This window comes from Hemiscyllium ocellatum, chromosome 44 (assembly GCF_020745735.1).
Source record: "Hemiscyllium ocellatum isolate sHemOce1 chromosome 44, sHemOce1.pat.X.cur, whole genome shotgun sequence".
NCBI classification, from domain to species: Eukaryota; Metazoa; Chordata; class Chondrichthyes; order Orectolobiformes; family Hemiscylliidae; genus Hemiscyllium; species Hemiscyllium ocellatum.
Window position 1 is genome coordinate 11,462,870 of NC_083444.1, and position 20,811 is coordinate 11,483,680.

General features: G+C 49.1%; 1 protein-coding gene across 1 annotated transcript in view; it reads left to right on the forward strand.

The window, feature by feature from the left end:
- LOC132835344 (phosphatidylinositol 4,5-bisphosphate 3-kinase catalytic subunit alpha isoform) overlaps nucleotides 1-20,811 on the forward strand; it is a 75,640-nt gene that overhangs the window by 39,826 nt on the left and 15,003 nt on the right. The window contains exons 6-13 of the mRNA XM_060854789.1: nucleotides 933-1,178; nucleotides 4,329-4,414; nucleotides 6,580-6,685; nucleotides 9,093-9,245; nucleotides 10,689-10,823; nucleotides 11,969-12,093; nucleotides 13,337-13,418; nucleotides 18,935-19,099. Of these exons, the coding sequence (XP_060710772.1) occupies nucleotides 933-1,178; nucleotides 4,329-4,414; nucleotides 6,580-6,685; nucleotides 9,093-9,245; nucleotides 10,689-10,823; nucleotides 11,969-12,093; nucleotides 13,337-13,418; nucleotides 18,935-19,099 (1,098 nt within the window). The remainder of the gene's footprint in view (nucleotides 1-932; nucleotides 1,179-4,328; nucleotides 4,415-6,579; nucleotides 6,686-9,092; nucleotides 9,246-10,688; nucleotides 10,824-11,968; nucleotides 12,094-13,336; nucleotides 13,419-18,934; nucleotides 19,100-20,811) is intronic.

The window sequence follows — 20,811 nt, forward strand, 5'->3', positions numbered from 1 at the left end:
CGCTGTACTGTTCTGTGTTCTAACCCTGGGACCCTTTGGCAATGTGAGAGAGCAAGAGAATGCCCCTTGCATTAACAGAGTGCGAAGGGAAGGTGATGTCAGTGTATGCCCGATGCCACAGTCCAGTGTCCCCCTCTCCGGGGATCGATACTGGGATTCCAAGTGGATTCCTACATGACCGTCCCTCTCGGGTTTACTTGGTCACCGATGCACGGAGCTGAAAATGTGTTGCTGGAAAGATTCCTGAAGAAGGGCTCATGCCCGAAACGTCGACTCTCCTGCTCCTTGGATGCTGCCTGACCTGCTGCATTTTTCCAGCAACACATTTTCAGCCCTGATCTCCAGCGTCTGTAGACCTCACTTTCCACCGATGCACGGAGCTTGCCAAAGACAGGCTGACTGCTTCGGTCGAGAGCTGATTAGTGATGGGTCCCCATTTTGATCATCGGTGTCCTGGGCCCAGAGTCTGGTGTCTTCTTTAAAGAAGACAAACACGTGTGGTATACTGAAAGCTGTCCAGTGCCAGCTCCTGTGTGTGTCTTGTCAATGTAGGGTCAGTCACTACTACTTTTTAAGGTTTGCTAAAATTAAGAAAATCAACTGGTGGTTATTAATTGTCTGAATGTAGCTAAATGGGGAGCAACATAACAAACAGAGACCAACAATGACACTAGATGTGGGATGCGAGGCGTAAGACTGAGCAAGGCAATAAACTCTGGCTGTCGCTATCTCTCAACTGGTTTGGAATGGGTTATCCTGTTTTATTTATAAGTCAGATATTTGAGACTTTGGAAGTGCTGGTAAAGCCTGTGCAAGTTGCACGATGAATGCGGTTGTGATAATCCAGCAGAGTCTGTCCTTTTTACTACTGACTGTGTTACTCGGTGACCTGAGGGTTAACAATACTCTTCCCTCCCCCTATACTGTCTCAGTACATAAGGAGCTGCATTATGATTGGCCGGTTACCCCACCTGATGCTGATGTCCAAGGAGAGTCTCTACAGCCAGTTGCCGGCCAACACGTTTGTCATGCCCTCGTACGCCCGCCGTATTTCCACCGCCACTTCCTATATGAACGGAGAGGTGCCCGCCAAATCCCTGTGGTCCTTCAACAACCTGCTGCGGATCAAGATCCTGTGTGCCACTTATGTGAACGTCAACATCCGTGACATTGACAAGGTGAGGCTGGGGGGGGGGGCGCGTCTGTCCTGTGGTCGCAGCGGGATTGGTGAGGGAGGCGGTGGGTTTTTAACTTTGGTGCATCCCTCTCTCCCACCCCCCACCCACTCCACCCCCAACCCCGGCTTGGTCCACAAATCCCCAGCTCCACCTCCACAGCCATTTTCCACCACGGCGCAACCCCCTCTCGGCTGATCTGCTGGTGGAAACCCTCGTTTACACCTCTTCTCGTGATTTTTGAGGCGAGATTCGAGAGTCATCGGTCTGTGGCACCTCCCCCCAAGAAGGGGGCAGAGTCCTTACAAATATATTCCAGGCTGAGCTGAACAGGAATTCCGATTGGGAGAGACAGTCAGGAGGGGGTCGTGGAGAGGCTGAGAGTAATAGAGGTGGACAGCACGGAAACAGACCCTTCGGTCCAACCCATCCATGCCGACCAGATATCCCAAACCAACCTAGTCCCATTTGCCTTGACTTGGCCCATATCCCCTCCAAACCCTTCCTATTCATATATCCCGCTACAATCTAATCAGTCGCCATCTTCTTTAATGGCAGGACAGGCTAAAGGGGCTGAATAGCGTCATGTTTCCAGCGTTCCCGTTCTCCGGAAGGCATCTGGATTTGGCATATGCTTCCCGTTAGGTGGCATTGCTGCTGTTTTCACCATTGTTCCCCCCCCCCCCCCCCTCACTTTATCGTTTTTCTGTCCTGGCCTTCCACAAACTAGGCCACGTATATATCCTGTTATCCCTGTCCCAAAGCTGAGTACTAACTGGGGTGGCACGATGGTTAGCACTGCTGCCTCACGGCGCCAGGGACCCGGGTTCGATTCCAGCCTCGTGCGACTGTCTGTGTGGAGTTTGCACTTTCTCCCCGTGTCTGCGTGGGTTTCCTCCGGGTGCTCCGGTTTCCTCCCACAGTCCAAAGATGTGCAGGTTAGGGTGAATTGGCCATGCTAAATTACCCATAGTGCCCAGGGATGTGTAGGTTAGGGTGAATTGGCCATGCTAAATTACCCATAGTGCTGAGGGATGTGCACATTAGGGTGGATTGGCCATGCTAAATTACCCATAGTGCTGAGGGATGTGTAGGTTAGGGTGGATTGGCCGTGCTAAATTACACAGTGCTGAGGGATGTGTAGGCTAGGTGGATGTGCAACATTACAGTGCTAGGGTAGGGGATGGGTTTGGGTGGGCTGCTAATTGGAGGGGGCAGTGTAAACTCGATGGACTGAAAAGCCTCTTTCCACTCTGTAGGGACTTTTAGATTTCCTACAGTGTGGGAACAGACCCTTCGGCCCAACAAGTCCACACCGACCCTCTGAAGAGTAACCCACACAGACCCCTGACTAATGTACCTAATACTATGGGTAATTTAGCATGGCCAATCCACTCTAACCTGCACATCTTTGGATTGTGGGAGGAAACCGGAGCACCCTGAGGAAACCCACACAGACACGGAGAGAGCTGCATTGAATCCCTTTTTTTGTAATGGTGGACATGACTTCGTGACCGGTTTTATTTTTAGCTTAGATTAGATTACTTAGTGTGGAAACAGGTCCTTCAGCCTAATAACTCCACCCCGACCTGCCGAAGCGCAACCCACCCAGACCCATTCCCCTTCATTTACCCCTTCACCTAACACTACGGGCAATTTAGCACGGCCAATTCACAGGTCTTTTGACCCCTAATTGCTGCTGGAAAAGATGATTTCTTTTAACAAAAGAAAACTACTTTTTAAATGTCACTCCTCACCCCGCCCATTCTACAGCTGAAGCCATACCCCAGGGTAATATTCTCTCAGTCTTAAGTTGTCACTCCAGTGATCAAATGGGGTGACATGAGGTAAGAGATTTAGGAAGCTCTACTGTAATACACCCTTGAACATACAGGAGGCGCTTTCTTTGAGGTGGGTGGCACCGATAAACACAACCTATACAAACTGATAAATGGACAAATCCAACGTTTGGAGCTCTGTCGTGTCATGTTGGGAATTTGTTTTTTTCAGTTTCTTACTTGTATAGTGTTATGGACCAGACCAAACCCTATCAAAATACAGTAAGAAGGTAGCCTAGACCCTAACTTGCTCTTGAAACAAGTGGAAGGTGATAACAATTCAGTTGGCCAAACTACTTGATGTTAAGAAGACTGTACTTTATTCATACACAATAGGTAAAATACAGCAAAAGAAAAGAATTGGCTTCGCTCTAACTATTGAATAATAGATCCAGCACCTAGTATTAATTAACTGTTCTAATATAGTAACATCCCATAAACACACCTTTTGCAAAGGCAAATTCAGAAAAATCCAGAATCTCACATGCAATTCCCAGCAGCAGGAAATCTGAGTGTGTGTGTGTGTAACAGGGAGGGATATACTGCAGCTTCCAAACCCTCCTGAGACCGCAGCCATAACTGCTACCCTGAAGGTCCTGGTTCTGAGAGAGCTAGGCCACACCCATTCAGGCTGCTTTTATTGTTGCTGCTTTTTATTTTTAAAAAACATTCTCAGGTCTCTCAAACTGTTTGCTTTAGTGACTGCGTAGACAGCTCAGCATCTCTGACAAACCCCTCTTCAAAGTTAAAAGCAAACTAGGACAAAATATATTCCTTAAAACCACAGATATCGTCACACTAGACTTTCCAAAATAGCTTCTGAGGTCTGGCTTTCGGTTCTACCGTGGCGGAACCAAGCCTTTTCAGGTTGGAATTTCTGCAGGATCTTGGGATTGTTGTGTATCTATCTAGTGTTTTGTTTGTATTTCTTACCTCAGGGCAGCACAATGGCTCAGTGGTTAGCACTGCTGCCTCACAATACTAGGGACCCGTGTTCGATTTCCACCTCCGGCAACTGTCTGTGTGGAGTTTGCACATTCTCCCTGTGTCTGCGTGGGTTTCGTCTGGGTGCTCTGATTTCCTCCCACAATCCAAAGATGTGCAGGTCAGGGTGAATTACCCATAGTGTTAGGTGCATTAGTCAGAAGTAAATATAGGATAGGGGAATGGATGGGTTACACTTCGGAGGGTCGGTGTGGACTTGTTGGGCTGAAGGGCCTGTTTCCATATTATAAGGAATCTAATCTATACTAAGCCAGTGGGAATATATAAACTAATGCTGTTTGCTTTTTCCTTACAAATGCCACCCCCCCAGATCTACGTGAGAACAGGGATCTACCACGGAGGTGAACCGCTCTGTGACAATGTGAACACTCAGAGAGTGCCCTGCTCCAATCCACGGTATGTTTTAGGAGGAATCACTGGGTGTGAGTGTTACTCGCAGGATCGGTCTTTATTCAGCATCCCTAATTGCCCTTACACTATTAAAATATTACAGTACAAGTTTAACTTGATTAAAATATTACAGTACAAGTTTAACTTGAATGGTTTGCATGGCTGTTTCTTGGGAGAATGTTAAGAATTGGGGTGGCACGGTGGCTCAGTGGTTAGCACTGCTGCCTCACAGCGCCAGGGTCCCAGGTTCAATTCCAGCCTCGGGCAACTGTGTGGAGTTTGCACATTCTCCCAGTGTCCGTGTGGATTTCCTCTGGGTGCTCAGATGTCCTCCCACAGTCCAAAAATGTGCAGGTCACGGTGAATTGGCCATGCTAAATTGCCCGTAGTGTTAGGGGTAGATGGTGGGGTAGGGGATGGGTTTGGCTGGGTTGCTGTTCAGAGGGTCAGTGTGGACTTGTTGGGTCAAAGGTCCTGTTTCCATACTGTAGGGAATGTAGTCTAAAATTCTGGGGCAACACAATGGCTCAGTGGTTAGCACTGCTGCCTCACTGCACCAGGGTTCCGGGTTCAATTCCAGCCTCGGGCAACTGTCTGGGTGGAGTTTGCACATGTCTGCGTGGGTTTCCTCCCACAATCCAAAGATGTGCGGGTCAGGTGACTTGTCCATGCTAAATTGCCAATAGTGTTAGGTCAGTTAATCAGAGGAAAATGGGTCTGGATGGGTTACTCTTCGGAGGGTTGGTGTGGACTGGTTGGGCCGAAGGGCCTGTTTCCATGCTGTAGGGAAGCTAACCTAATGAACCACATTACTTGTCTGGAGTTGCGTGTTGGCCTGACCAGTTGAGGATGGCTGATATCCTTCCCTCAAGACTGAGAGTCACAAACACATAGGGCACAGGAACAGATCCTTCGGCCCAACCAATCCCAAACTAAACTAGTCCTGTCTGCCTGCTCCTGGGTCCCTATCCCTCCAAACCTTTCTCATTCATGTACTTATCCAAATGTCTTTCCAAATGTTGTAATTGTACCCCGCGTCCACCACTTACCCAGGAAGTTCATTCAACCCACCAGAACACACACAAGTTGTCCCTTTGTCCTTTTTTAAATCTTATTCCTTAAAAATATGCCCCCCTCGTCTTGAAATCCCCCCCCATCCTCAGGAAAAGTCCCTTACTATCGACCTCAGCTATACCCCTCATGATGTTATAACCCTCCGTAAAGTCAACCTTCAACCTCCTACACTCCAATGACAAAATTCCCAGCCTTCCCTGTCTATTTTTGTATCTCAAACTCTCCATTCTGACAACATCCTGGTAAATCTCTTGTGAACCCTCTCCACTTTAATCATATCTTTCCTATAACAGAGCTGCACACAGTACTCTGGAAAAGACCTTTAAAGCAATCATCCTTTAAAACAGTCATCACCGTTACTATTGGGTATTTTTTTCGGTTCAGTTTTGTGGGATTTGAACTCGGGTCCTCTTAGCTGGTTTTCTGGATAACTAGTCCAGTGAGTTCACCCACCACACCACCCTTTTTCCTGTCCCCATACATTCAGACAGCACACAAAGGGCTGAATGGTCTCATTGCATACTTTGACTTTTGGCAAGTTCCAGTTAATTCCCAATTTTTAAAGAAGTGTTTCCTTTTAAAGTATTTTTTCGTTCATCAGATATGGGCCAGCACTTTATTGGTTGTCGCTGGTTCCCTGCTGAGAAGACAGCTGTGTTGCCCATCTCTCAGTCGCACACTCATCAGGACAAATCGCAAGAATACCAAATTGAGCTAAATAATGAAGTTTTGATTCATTTGTAGGATGTGGGTATTGCTGCCAAGACTGGCATTTACTTACCTCTTCCCTGAATATTCAGTGGCTCAGTGGTTAGCACTGCTGCCTCAGGGCACCCCTGACAAAAGGGCAGTGCTCCAAACACACAGTTAAAACCTGTTGGACTATAACCTGGTGTCTTTATTCTCCCCAACCCCCGAAGAGGTAGAGGGGAACCCTGTCTGTTTGTTCATTTTCTAACTGCCATTTCGGGTATTGTCTTTGTAAGTGTTTTTTTTTAATGTCACAGCCCCCCACCACTCCGATCGTGTTCCCGTCTCCCTCGCTGCCTTCTGTCGAGCTGTTACTGACTGTCGTTTCTCTGTTGGTATCTTTCCAGGTGGAACGAGTGGCTCTCGTACGACATCTACCTCATTGACCTCCCACGTGCTGCCCGCCTCTGTCTCTCCATCTGCTCCGTCAAGGGGAGGAAAGGGGCAAAGGAGGTGGGTCCCTGGGAATGGCAGGGGGGAGGGTGCTCACTTCATAGAGCTCCTCTACAGAGGACAAGGGCAATACTGTTTCATATTCTGTCCGCCCACTTGGGAAACCACGCTGATCTCTATGCCTGCTCCTCCCAGGGTGGTAACCAAAGTTAAAGTTGCAATTGCCCTGCCCCCCCCCTAGTTTTCCTGCCTGACCTCTGTTGGAGGGTAGGGGGGGGGGGGGGGGGGTGGATCTGGGTGGAAAGCTCTTCGGAGGACCAGTGTGGATTTGATGGGCTGAGCGGTCTGTTTTCTGCATGATAGAGGTTCTCTGCTTACCAGGTTTAAAAGAAACTGCTATTTATTGTAATTCAAAATCCAAGCAATGAGTCATACCGCGTGGAAACAGACCCTTCAGCCCATCATCCCAAACTAACCTAGTCCCACCTGCCTGCCCTTGGTCCATATCACTCCAAAAATTTCCTCTCCGTATAGTCATTTGAATGTCTTTTAAACATTGTACCTGCACCCCATCCACCACTTCCTCTAGAAGTTCATCCCACACACGAGCCACTATCTGTTAAAGATTTGCCTTTCCTTTTTTTTTCATATCTTTCTCCTCTCACCTTAAAAAAAATACAAAAAAATTGAGTTAGAATCCCTACAGGGTCAATGGTTCCCATAGTGTGGAAGCAGGCCGTTGAGTTCACACCAACCCTCTGAAGGACATCTGACCCAGACTCACCACTACCGCATAACCCTGCATTTCCCACAGCCAATCCACCCTAACCTGCACATCCCTGAACACTATGGGTAATTTAGCATGGCCAATCCACCCTAACCTGCACATCCCTGAACACTATGGGTAATTTAGCATGGCCAATCCACCCTAACCTGCACATCCCTGGGCACTATGGGTAATTTAGCACGGCCAGTCCACCCTAACCTGCACATCCCTGAATACTATGGGTAATTTAGCATGGCCAGTCCACCCTAACCTGCACATCCCTGAATACTATGGGTAATTTAGCATGGCCAATCCACCCTAACCTGCACTTCCCTGGGCACTGTGGGGCAATTTAGCACAGGGAAATCGACATTTCGGGCAAAAGCCCTTCATCAGGAATCCTGCTGCTCGGATGCTGCCTGACTTTTCCAGCACCACACTATTCGACTTCCCCCAGAAGCCTGTCCACCATCTACGAGGCACAAGTCCGGTGGGGTATCCCCTACTTGCCTGGAAAGGGGCAGCTCCAACAAGAGGTTCAACACCATCCAGGGACAAAGCAGTCGATTGGCACCACATCCACAAGCATTCACTCTCTGCACCACTGAGGCTCAGGCGCAGCAGCGTGTACCATCTACAAGATGACCTGCAGCAATTCATCAAAGATCCTCAGGCAGCACCTTCCAAACCCTCGACCACTTCCATCTGGAAGGACAAGGGCAGCAGATACAGGGGAACCCCACCCCCTGCAAATTCCCCTCTGAGTCACTCACCATCCTGACTTGGAATTATATTGCAGTTTCTTTATGGGGGGGGGCTTGTTGGGTCAAATTCTCTCCCCAAAGCACTCTGTGGGAGTCCCTACACTACACTACGTGGACTGCAGCGGTTCAAGAAGGCAGCCGACTGCCAGCTCAAGGGGCAATTAGGGATGGATGGTAAATACTGGCCCGGTCAGCAGTGCCCATGTCCCAAGAGTGAATATTTTCCAAGCGTGGAATATAACATTGAGGTTGTATAGGATCTTGGTGAGGCCCCTTCTGGAATACTGTGTCCAGCTCTGGTCATCCTGTTACAGGGAGGATATTACGCTGGAGGGGGTTCAGAAGAGATTTTCCATTATGTTCCCAGGAATGGAGGGTTAGAGTTCTTCGGAGAGGCCGGGACTGTTTTCACTGGAGCATAGGAAGTTGAGGGGTGACTTTTATGGAGGTTTATAAAATCATGAAGGGCGCAGATAAAGTGAATAGCAAGGGTCGTTTTCCCCACGTTGGGGGATTTCAAAACTAGGGGGCATACTTTTAAAGTCAGAGGAGAAAGATTTAAAGAAGACATGAGGGTTTTCTGTTTAAGCATGAGAGAGGTTATTGTGTGGAATGAACCTCCTGAGGAAGTGGTGGATGTGGGTAGAGTTACAAGGTTTAAAAGACATTTGGATAAGTACATGAATAGGAAAGGGTTTGGTGGGGTATGGGCCAAACACAAGCAAGTGGGACTGGTTTGGTTTTGGATTCTGGAGGGGCTGAAGGGTCTGTTTCCATGCCATGTGTGCCTCTGTAACAAATTCTATGACGCTCCTTCCAGTACTCTCCGGGGAGGAGTTCCAAAGACTCGTGGCTAGTGGTGCTGACTGCGCACTCAACCCTAGCATTGGTTCGTTGGGCTGACTTGCCATTTAGTTTCTGACTTTGTCCTGCGCAGGAACACTGTCCGTTGGCCTGGGGGAACGTCAACCTTTTTGACTACATGGACAGCCTGGTATCTGGGAAGATGGCCCTGAATCTCTGGCCAGTGCCTCATGGGCTAGAAGATCTCCTGAATCCCATCGGAGTGACAGGATCAAACCCCAATAAGGTGGGTTTGCTTTTCCATCCCTCGGGTAACCCTATCCAGGAGTCTGTCTGTCTCCACACTTGCCACCGTTGCGAACATAATCCTGCAATGCAGTGCCAGGTTCATTAGACTCTCTGCGGTGCACACACAAGCTTTTTTTTTAAGATTTGATTCCCTACAGAGTGGAAGCAGGCCCTTCGGCCCAACCATCCTCCAAAGAGTAACCCACCCAGACCCATTTCCCTCTGACTAATGCACCTGACACTATGGGTAGTTTAGCATGGCCAGTCCACCCTAACCTGCACATCTTTGGACTGTGGGAGGAAACTGGAGCACCCAGAGGAAACCCTCGCAGACACGGAGGAGAATGTGCAAACTCCATACAGACAGTCGCCCGAGGCTGGAATCGAACCTGGCACTGTGAGGCAGCAGTGCTCACCACTGAGCCACCGTGCTGCCTCATGGCCTATCAAGTGGACGCTGACCCTCCAAAGAGTGTCCTACCTGGTGGTTGGTTCCCATCCCTCAGAGTTTCGGTTGCGGGTGAGAATTCACAGGCTCCGGCCTAGTGTTCCCTCCGCGCGCTCCCCCCCTGTCCTGGTACTCCCTCCCGTACAGCAGTTCCCCCACCACCTTGAGGGGCAATTAGGGACGAGTAACAAATGCAGGTCTAACCAGTGATGCTTATCCAATGAGTTCCTCTTAATTTAAGAGGGAGCCGGATATGACCCATCACACGTGGCGTGATCTACTTGACAAGGGCTAATGTCAACACAAGAATACCTTGAGAATGTCGCGTTCCTCACATGAGTTCAGTAAAAGGTCTACAAGGTGCCACTTATGGCACCATCTTGGGTATCAGGGTACAGATTTTTAAGTACAAATTCTTTGGGGGGGGGTGGTTAAAAAAACTAGAAAAAGCCCAGCACTAAATTAAAAAAATAGAGAAAAGAGAGTTCAGGATAACGGTCCTTCCAACCCAGACCTTCACCTCGAGGCTGGGAGCTCGGGCCCACGCTGAAGCCGGGAGTCTGCGCTAACTTTCACCCTGGATATATCACCCGAGGATGGGAGGTAAAAGATAAAGTGGGGGTAAGGAAAGACTCCCCGTGGTTAACTCTTAAGAATGTGGCGCTGAAAAAGCACAGCCGGTCAGACAGCATCCGAGGAGCAGGAGAGTCGATGTTTCAGGCAAAAGCCATTCATCCTGATTTAAAGGGCCTGAAACGTCGATTCTCGTGCCCCTCGGATCCTGCCTGATCTGCTGTGCTTTTCCAGCAACACACACTTCGACGTTGATTTCCAGCACCTGCAGTTCTCACTTTCTCCCATGTGGTTAACTCTTACTCGAGCTCGGTGATATTTTAAAGCCAGCCTCGACTGACTTATTAATTTCTGGAGGCCTGTGAACGTGTGGTGTTTTTGGTTAATGCTGTGTTCCCCTTGCGCACCCCTCTCCCCCAGGAAACCCCATGCTTGGAGCTTGAGTTCAACTGGTTCAGTAACTCGGTGAAGTTCCCCGATGCTGCGGAGATCGAGGAACACGCTAACTGGAGCATGTCCAGGGAGCTGGGCTTCAACTACTGCCTGGTGGGACTGGTGAGTGAGCCAGCGCTGGGGTGGTGCGAGGTGGGGACAGAGAGGTCAACTGTCATAGGTCTCTCTCACGCGTTCTCACTCTGGCCTCTTGAACCTTCCTTTCAGCATCCGCCGTCTCTCTCACAGACCCTGTCGGGAAAGAATCAACAAAATTAATTTTTCATTTATCGGAGATTAGGTTAGATTCCCTACAGTGTGGAAACAGGCCCTTCGGCCCAACAAGTCCACACCGAGGAGCAACCCACCCAGACCCATTCCCCTATGTTTTACCCCTGACGAGTGCACGCAACAGTATGGGGCAACTTAGCACGGCCAACTCACCCTGGACTGTGGGAGGAGGCCGGAGCACCCGGAGGAAACCCACGCAGACACAGGGAGAATGTGCAAACTCCACACAGACGATTGCCCGAGACGGGAATTGAACCCGGGTCCCTGGTGCTGTGAGGCAGCAGTGTTAACCACTGAGCCACCGTGCTGCCCTGAACTTGTATAGCCGCTGTTTACAGCCTCTGGATTTGACAGCGAGTCACCCACTTTTTTTTTGTTTCCTTTTGAGTTGTCTGTGCTTGATGCAGAAAGTGGGGTCCGCTGGTTTGTGGGATCTTGCTGTGCCTGACAGGGCGGCAGGACAGAAATGAGAGAGAGCGCGGGGGAGTTGAGAATGGAGGGGGAAGGATCTTCAAAACGAGCCCCGGGCACTCTGCACAGGGACCTCGATGTGACGGACTGTTCTGGTGGTATTTGGAACTCTTTCCCCACTCCCACAGGACTGTGGCCTCTGACTATCTTGGGACGCCTTTTGGGATCGATTCCGATGTCCTTTCATCCCCAAAACCCGTTGAGGGATCTGAAGCGGAGGCCGAATAGTGCAGTCAGTCAGCAGCAACAGTTCTGAACAGCAGGGCAGGCTCCCATGCCTGGGGAGGGGTGGGGGGGGTTGGAGGGAGGTTCCATTGGTGTTGGGTGGTCCCCTACTCACTCTGTCGCAGTGACGTTAATCTGCAGGCATCCAGTCGAGTTGTGATGTTACCTGAAATCCGAATTGCTTCCGTGGAATTTCAGAGCCCCCGTTCTAATCTTCTAACCCTCCCCCATAAAGTCAGTCCCTGGGACCCTGCCTGATTTCCATCCTGTGTGTCTTTCAGAGTAATCGCCTGGCAAGGGACAGCAGTCTGACAGACAGTGACATTGAGCAGCTTCGCAATATCTGCAACCGTGACCCACTGTCTGAGATCACAGAGCAGGAGAAGGACTTCCTGTGGAGACACAGGTAAAGGCAGGATCATGGAATTATGTGCTTTATAACACTGGGGTACAGTACTGGTGGGGACAGCTCTGTCACTGTATAACACTGGGGTACAGTACTGGTGGGGATGTGTCTGTCGCTGTATAACACTGGGGTACAGTACTGATGGGGACAGCTCTGTCACTGTATAACACTGGGGTACAGTACTGGTGGGGACAGCTCTGTCCCTGTATAACACTGGGGTACAGTACTGGTGGGGATGTGTCTGTCGCTGTATAACACTGGGGTACAGTACTGATGGGGACAGCTCTGTCACTGTATAACACTGGGGTACAGTACTGGTGGGGACAGGTCTGTCCCTGTATAACACTGGGGTACAGTACTGGTGGGGACAGGTCTGTCCCTGTATAACACTGGGGTACAGTACTGGTGGGGACAGGTCTGTCCCTGTATAACACTGGGGTACAGTACTGGTGGAGGACAGGTCTGTCCCTGTATAACACTGGGGTACAGTACTGGTGGGGACAGGTCTGTCGCTGTATAACACTGGGGTACAGTACTGGTGGGGACAGGTCTGTCACTGTATAACACTGGGGTACAGTACTGGTGGGGACAGGTCTGTCCCTGTATAACACTGGGGTACAGTACTGGTGGGAACAGGTCTGTCCCTGTATAACACTGGGGTACAGTACTGGTGGGGATGTGTCTGTCGCTGTATAACACTGGGGTACAGTACTGATGGGGACAGCTCTGTCACTGTATAACACTGGGGCACATTACTGGTGGGGACAGCTCTGTCACTGTATAACACTGGGGTACAGTACTGGTGGGGACAGGTCTGTCGCTGTATAACACTGGGGTACAGTACTGGTGGGGACAGGTCTGTCGCTGTATAACACTGGGGTACAGTACTGGTGGGGACAGCTCTGTCCCTGTATAACACTGGGGTACAGTACTGGTGGGGACAGCTCTGTCACTGTATAACACTGGGGTACAGTACTGGTGGGGACAGGTCTGCCCTGTATAACACTGGGGTACAGTACTGGTGGAGACAGATCTGTTGCTGTATAACATTGGGGTACAGTACTGGTGGGAGCAAGTCAACGGTGATGCCTTCTGTAGTTGAACAGATTAAGATTGCGTGTAACAAATGGAGACTGGACAGAAGTCAGTTGGCCTTTGCTGTTGAGATGCTGCTTATGGAGGGTAGCGGGAACGTGCTGAGTGATCCTGCCTTATGTATTGTTGCCGCCTGCTCTTTGTTTAGGCATTACTGTGTCAACGTGCCCGAGACGCTGCCCAAGTTACTGCTCTCTGTGAAGTGGAACTCGCGGGATGAGGTGGCTCAGGTAATTACGGTTTTGTCAGCGGAGAGTGGGGGCAGGGCGCTTGGGGAGTTTGGGGCGGTGAAGTGCTGATTTAAATGCACGTATCAGAGAGAGCAAGCGTAAACTCTTCGCTGCTGCGCACTGTCGTCTCCTGTCATTCGCATACACTCTTCACCGCAGGGTGTGCTGTCCCTGCCTTCTGTTGTGTGGGTCTGTTGGTGAAGCGAGTTCAGTCAATGACAGGTTAGTCACCTACATGGACAGACAGACAGACAGACAGACCTGCAGATGCTACATGGGTGCAGAAGCTCAACACCATCCAGGACCAAAGCAGCCCCCCCACCCCAACTTGATTGGCACCACATCCACAAACATCTCCTCCTCCCTCCACCACCGACGCTCAGTAGCAGCAGTATGTACCATCTACAAGATGAGCTGCAAGAATTCACCAAAGATCCTTAGGTCACTCACAACCACTTCCATCTGGAAGGACAAAGGCAGCAGATACATAGGAACACCACCACCTACAAATCCCCCCTCTGAGCCACACTCCATCCTGAGTTCAAAAAATATTGGCCCTTTCTTCAGTGTCACTGGGTCCAAATTTTGGAGTTCCCTCCTTAAGAGTGCTATGTGGGTTGACCCACAGCAGGTGGACTGCAGCGATTCAAGATGGCAACTCACCATCACCTTCTCAAAGGGCAACTAGGGTCGGGTAATAAATGCTGGGCCCATCCAGCGACGCCCGTGTCCCGCAAACTGAATTTTGAAGATCTCTGAGGAAAACCAGCACAGAACCAGACCCTTCGGCCCAATTCATTCATGCTGACCAGATATCCCAACCTAATGTAGTCCCATTTGCCAGCACTTGACCCATATCCCTCTCAACTCTTCCTAGTGCCACAAACACTACATAGGACAAACAGGAAGAAAGTTAGCCACCAGGATACACAAACACCAGCTAGCCACAAAAAGACACGACCCTCTCTCCCTCGTAGCCCTACACACGGATGAAAAAACCCACCATTTCGACTGGGACAACACATCTATCCTGGGACAGGCTAAGCAAAGACATGCCAGAGAATTCCTAGAGGCCTGGCATTCCAACCACAACGCCATAAACAAACACATAGATCTAGATACCATCTATCAACCCCTCAGAAAACGAACAGGAAATAACATCATCACAAACCCCAGGAACCCCATCCAGGAGAAAGATATAAATAGAAAGCAGGAGACAACAGCTTCGCTTCACTTGAAGGTCGCCACTGATGATGTTACCTAGCCAGGTAACGAAACATCTGGGTATCAAACCTACAGCTCAGCGAGCAACACCTACACCCTAAACCCTTCCTATTCATAAACCATCCAATGCTGTAACTGTACCAGCCTCCACCACTTCCTCTGGCAGCTCATCCCATACACGTACCACCCTCTGTGTGAAAACGTTGTCCCTTAGGTCCCCCACCCCAAGGAAAATACTTTGTCTATTTATCCTATCCATGTCCCTCCATGATTTTATAAACCTCTATAAGGTCACCCCTCAGCCTCTGACGCTCCAGGGAAAACAGCCTGTTCAGCCTCTCCCTGTAGCTCAAATCCTCCAACCCTGGCAACATCCTTGTGAATCTTTTCTGAACCCTTTCAAGTTTCACAACATCATTCCGATAGGAACGAGACCAGAATTGCTCGCCATATTCCAACAGTGGCCTAACCAATGTCTTATACAGCTGCAACATGACCTCCCAACTCCTGTACTCCAATATTCTGACCAATAAAGGAAAGCAAACCAAACATCACCTTCACTATCCTATCTATCTGCGACTCCACTTTCAAGGAGCTATGAACCAGCAATCCAAGGTCTCTCTGTTCAGCAACACTCCCCAGGACCTTACCATTAAGTGTTATAAGTCCTGCTAAGATTTGCTTTTCCAAAATGCAGCACCTAGCATTTATCTGAATTAAACTCCATCTACCACTTCTCAGCCCATTGGCCCATCTGATCAAGGTCCCGTTGTAATCTAAGGTAACCTCCTTCGCTGTCCACTACACCTCCAATTTTGGTGTCATCTGCAAACTTCCTAATTATACCTCTTATCCAAATCATTTATATAAATGACGAAAACTAGTGGACCCAGCACCAATCCTTGTGGCACACCACTGGTCACAGGCCTCTAGTCTAAAAAGGTCTATAGTTCCCTGGATTTTCTTGACCATCTTTTTAAACAGTGGCACCACGTTTGCCCACCTCCAGTCTTCTGGCACCTCGCCTGTGACTATCGATCTTGCAAATATCTCAACAAGAGGCCCAGCAATCACTTCCCTAGCTTCCCACAGAGTTCTAGGGTACACCTGATCAGGTCCTGGGGATGTATCCACTTTTATGCATTTCAAGACCTCCAGCACTTCCTCCTCTGTAATCTGGACATTTTACAAGATGTCCCCATCTATTTCCCTCCAGTCTAAATCTTCCGTGTCCTTTCTCCACTGTAAACACTGCAAATACTCGTTTAGTATCTCCCGCAGCTCCACACAAAGGCCACCTTGCTGATCTTTGAGAGGCCTATTCTCTCCGTAGTTAACGTTTTGTCCTTAATGCATCTGGTAACATCTGTGGAGAGAGAAACATTCAATATTTCAAATGCAGTGTCCCTTCCCCAAAACCCTGGGTGAGTAGATGGTGAATGTTTGGCTGAGAGCATAGACTCTCAAAAAGGATTCACTTGGCAGGAATTTTCTATTTTTACCGTCTAGAGGGAACAGGAGACTCTCCTTCAACCACCTCTCTTTAGCAGTTGTAAGCTCTTTCTGTGGTCTCTATTGTCAGTGTCTCAATGTTATTTGCGCAAGATTAAGAGATGTGAAGTTTCTGATTACCGATACTTTGTGTGGTTGACACTTTTATGGACGTGTAGAAACAGCAGTGTTACAGTGGCTCAGTGGTTAGCACTGCTGCCCCTCAGCACCAAGGACCTGGGTTCGATTCCAACCTCGGGCCACTGTCTGTGTGAAGTTTGCACGTTCTCCCTGTGTCTGCGTGGATTTCCCTCCCAGGTGCTCTGGTTTCCTCCCATGGTCACAAAGATGTGCAGGTTGGAGTGGATTGGCTGCGCTAAATTACCCATACTGTTGTGGTTCTGTTCGCCGAGCTGGGAGTTTTTGTTGCAAACGTTTCGTCCCCTTTCTAGACGACATCCTCAGTGCTTGGGAGCCTCCTGTGAAGCGCTTGTGACGCTAAGACAAGCTAGGAAATGGGAATCCTGTGCTAACTGCCTAAGCGCCACATATGAACAACTCCGATTCCCAAACTTTTTACCCATACTGCCCAGGGATGTGCAGGTTAGGGTGGATTGGCCGTGCTAAATTATCCACACTGCCCAGGGATGTGCAGGTTAGGGTGGATTGGCCGTGCTAAATTATCCACACTGCCCAGGGATGTGCAGGTTAGAGTGGAGTGGCCATGCAAAGGTGTCCTGGGATGAGCATGCAAGATAGATTAGCCATGGAAAATGCAGGGTTACATGGATAGGAAGAGTGAGTGAGTCTGGGTGGGGTGTGTTTGGAAGGTCAGTGCAGACTCTTTGGGACGAATGACCTGCTTCCACACTGTAGGGAAAGGAGATCTGCGATGGGATGATGGGTTTGTTTTTGCGAAAAGTTCCGTGCATGCCAAGGTTGGATTGATTTGGAGGTGCCGGTGTTGGACTGGGGTGTACAAAGTTTAAAAATCTCACAACACCAGGTTAGAGTCCAACAGGTTTAATTGGAAGCACTAGCTTTCGGAGTGCTGCACCTTCATCAGGTGGTTGTGTAGAGGGTGAAGGAGTATGGGAGGACAAGGAGTTGACATGGGAGGCATGGAGAATGTTTTCAATGGAATAGCCTTTTCATACAACTGGGACCATTCCCAGGAGCATATAGGCTGTGTCAATGGGCCAGCTGACCTCCGTGACCAGCTCCCCCTGGTGGCCCCAGCTCATAGAGTCACAGTCATACAGCACGGAAACAGAGTCCCAGTCCATGCCAAACATTAATACCAAACTAAACTAGTCCCACCTTCCTGCTCCTGGCCCATATCCTTCCAAACCTCTCCTACTCATGTATCCATCCAAATATCTTTTAAATATTGTAATTGTACCCGCATCCCGAGGAAGTTCATTCCATACTCTGTAATTTTGTCTCTTTTGATTAGATTAGATTAGATTGCCTCCAGTGTGGAAACAGGCCCTTCGGCCCAACAAGTCCACACCCTCCAAACAGCAACCCACCCAGACCCATTCCCTTTCATTTACTCCTTCACCTAACACTACGGGCAATTTATCCTGGCCAATTCACCCTGACCTGCACATCTTTTGGACCGTGGGAGGAAACCGGAGCACCCGGAGGAAACCCACGCAGACACTGGGAGAATGTGCAAACTCCACACAGTTAATCGCCTGAAGTGGGGATTGAACCCTGGTCTATGGCGCTATGAGCCCACCCCCTCTCCCCTCTCTCTCTCAAAAGTATGCCCCCTAATCTTGAAATACCCCATCCTGGGGTAAAGGCAACTCCCATTAACTATCCACAACCCTCACTGTGTCGTAAAATTCTGTCAGGTCGCCTCGCAACCTCCTACACTCCAATGGGAAAACGTCCTAGCCTTTTTCTTTATAACTCAAAGGTTCCGTACCCAGCAGCATCATAGTAAATCTCTTCTGAACCCCCTCCATCTTAATATCCTTGTTATAACTGGGCAACCAGAACTGCAGAAGGGGCCTCACCGAAGCATGACGTCCCAGCTCCTGTACTCCAAGGACTGAGCAATGAAGGCAAGCGCACCTTAACTACCCTGTTTAGAGGTAACACAAACTTCAAAGAATTGTCTACCTGAGCCCTGCCATCTCTCTGTCCTACAATACTACCCAAGGCCCCACTTTTAATTGTATAAGTCCTGCCGTGTTTGTTTTGACAAAACGCAACAGCTTGCACTTATCCGAATTAAACTCCATCTGCCACTTTTCAGCCCATTGACCCGTTTCATTAAGATCCCCTCCTAATCTTAGAAAGCCTGCCTTGTCCCCATTATGCCACCAGTTTCAGTATTGTCCACAAACTTACTAACCATGTCCTCACCTAAATCACAGACAAAGTGGACGCTGTAGTGATCCCTGTGGAACACCACCCGTGACAGGCCTGCAGGACATATAGCAACCCTCCTCCTCCAGTTTCCCTCCTGCCGTTAGGCCCGTTTTGTATCCAATTGGCTAGCTCGCTCTGAATCCCATGTGACCTAACTTTACTGACCAGTCTGTCATGTGGAACCTTGTCAAAGGCTTTAGTAAAGTCCAAGTAAACAACATGACTGATCTGATTGTGACCTCGGAAGCAAATGTGTTAGGATACAGACCACTCCAGGGGTCTAGGTTTTGGGACATCCCTACCTCTGGTGATTCTTAATGTCTCACTGCAGCTTCTTTCGGTCTCGGTCACTCTCTCTGTCTTGGTCCTTCTCTCGGTCTCTCTGTCTCTGTGTCACTCTCTCAGTCTCTCCCCAGATGTACTGCCTGCTGAAAGACTGGCCGCTTATTAAACCAGAGCAGGCACTTGAGCTGCTGGACTGCAACTTCCCTGACCCGGTGGTGCGAGAGTTTGCAGTGAAGTGTTTGGTTAAAGGGCTGTCTGATGACCGTCTCTCGCAGTACCTCATCCAACTGGTTCAAGTAAGTTTCCCTTATGATCTACAATTTTTGTCTCTCAAATAGCTAGCCTCTGCAGTTTGGTCTCTCGTTAATGCACCCTTCACAAAATCACTTAGGGCTATGTGTCCCTCTATGGTTTGCATTGTGTTCTGACTGTAATTAAAAGGGTACACTGCTGAGTGAGCCCCACTAGAGTCCTAGAGATGTACAGCATGGAAGCAGACCATTCGATCCAAATCAGTCACGCCGACCAGATATCCCAAATTCATCTCGTCCCATTGGCCCATATCCCTCCAAACCCTTCCTATTCATATACCCATCCTGATGCCTTTTAAATGATGTAATTGTACCAACCTCCACCACTTCCTCTGGCAGCTCATTACATACAAGTACCACCCTCTGCATGGAAAAGTTGACCTTTAGGTCCCTTTTAAATCTTTCCCCTCTCACCGTAAACCTATGTCTTCTAGTTCTGGACTCCTCCACCCCAGGAAAAAGTTTCTATTTATCCCATCTATGCCCCTGATGATTTTATAAATCTCTATAAGGTCACCCCTCAGCCTCCGACGCTCCAGGGAAAACAGCCCCAGCCTATTCAGCCTCTCCCTATAGCTCTAACCCTCCAACCCTGGCAACATCCTTGTAAATCTTTTCTGAACCCTTTCAAGTTTCACAACATCTTTCCGATAGGAAGGAGACCAGAATTGCACGCAATATTCCAACAGCGGTCTAACCAATGTCCATTTTCTTTTCAGAAAAAGTCAATTGGGGAAAATGCCCCAGTGGGTCAAGGGCCCACACTTTGAAGGAATGACCTCTCCCAGTCCAGTCGACTCCCTATCAGGGCAGTTGTCAGCCATTAGAATCAATGAGATGTTTAAATCCACCCCCTCTTCCGATGGCACGCCAATTAGACGCAGATCTCTCTTTTAGATGAAAGTTCTGAGTTTGGGGATACTTCCTCATGGTTCCCAGAAGATGCGTTACTGAGAGAGGTCTGTGTTAGCTTGTCCTGATGTTCAAGGGTTTGTTTTGGAGAGGTAGAAAGAGATTTATTTTTACAGCTAAATTCTTGGAGGTTAGTTCCTTCAACTGACGCAGCAGGATGTGTACTGAACATTAAAGTTTAAAAGGCTGTTGAGTCATAGAATCCCTACCGAGTGAAAGCAAGCTGTTTGGCCCATCGTGTCCACACTCACCCTCTGAAGAGCATTCTACCCAGATCCAACCCCCCCCCCCCCCATCCCTATAACCCTGCATTTCCCATGGCCAACCCATCTAACCTCTACATCCCTAGACGCTATACGGGCAATTTCTCATGGCCAATCCACCCTAATCTGCACATCTTTGGACTGTGGGAGGAAGCCCACGCAGTCACCTGAGGCTGGAATCGATCCTGGGGTCCCTGGTGCTGTGAGGCAGCAGTGCTAACCACTGAGCCACTAGACTACTATCAACACAGGCCCCATCACTTCCACACCAAAACTTTCAGACAACCAAAGCCATGAACCAATCTGTTATCTCCCTAAAAGCTTTGCTCATCTGCTGTCCTAAGTTACTGACTGCCACCAAGATGGCTAATAGCTCTCATTTCCAAGAAATCCCATGGCAAAATCCTTTGTTTTTAAAAAAAATTCTGCATGTTCAAACAGTTCCCTATTCTAGCTCCACATTTCATAAAAATGCATTTGTATTGCCAACATTGGTAGACGGTGCGTTGGAGAGGCGGTGGT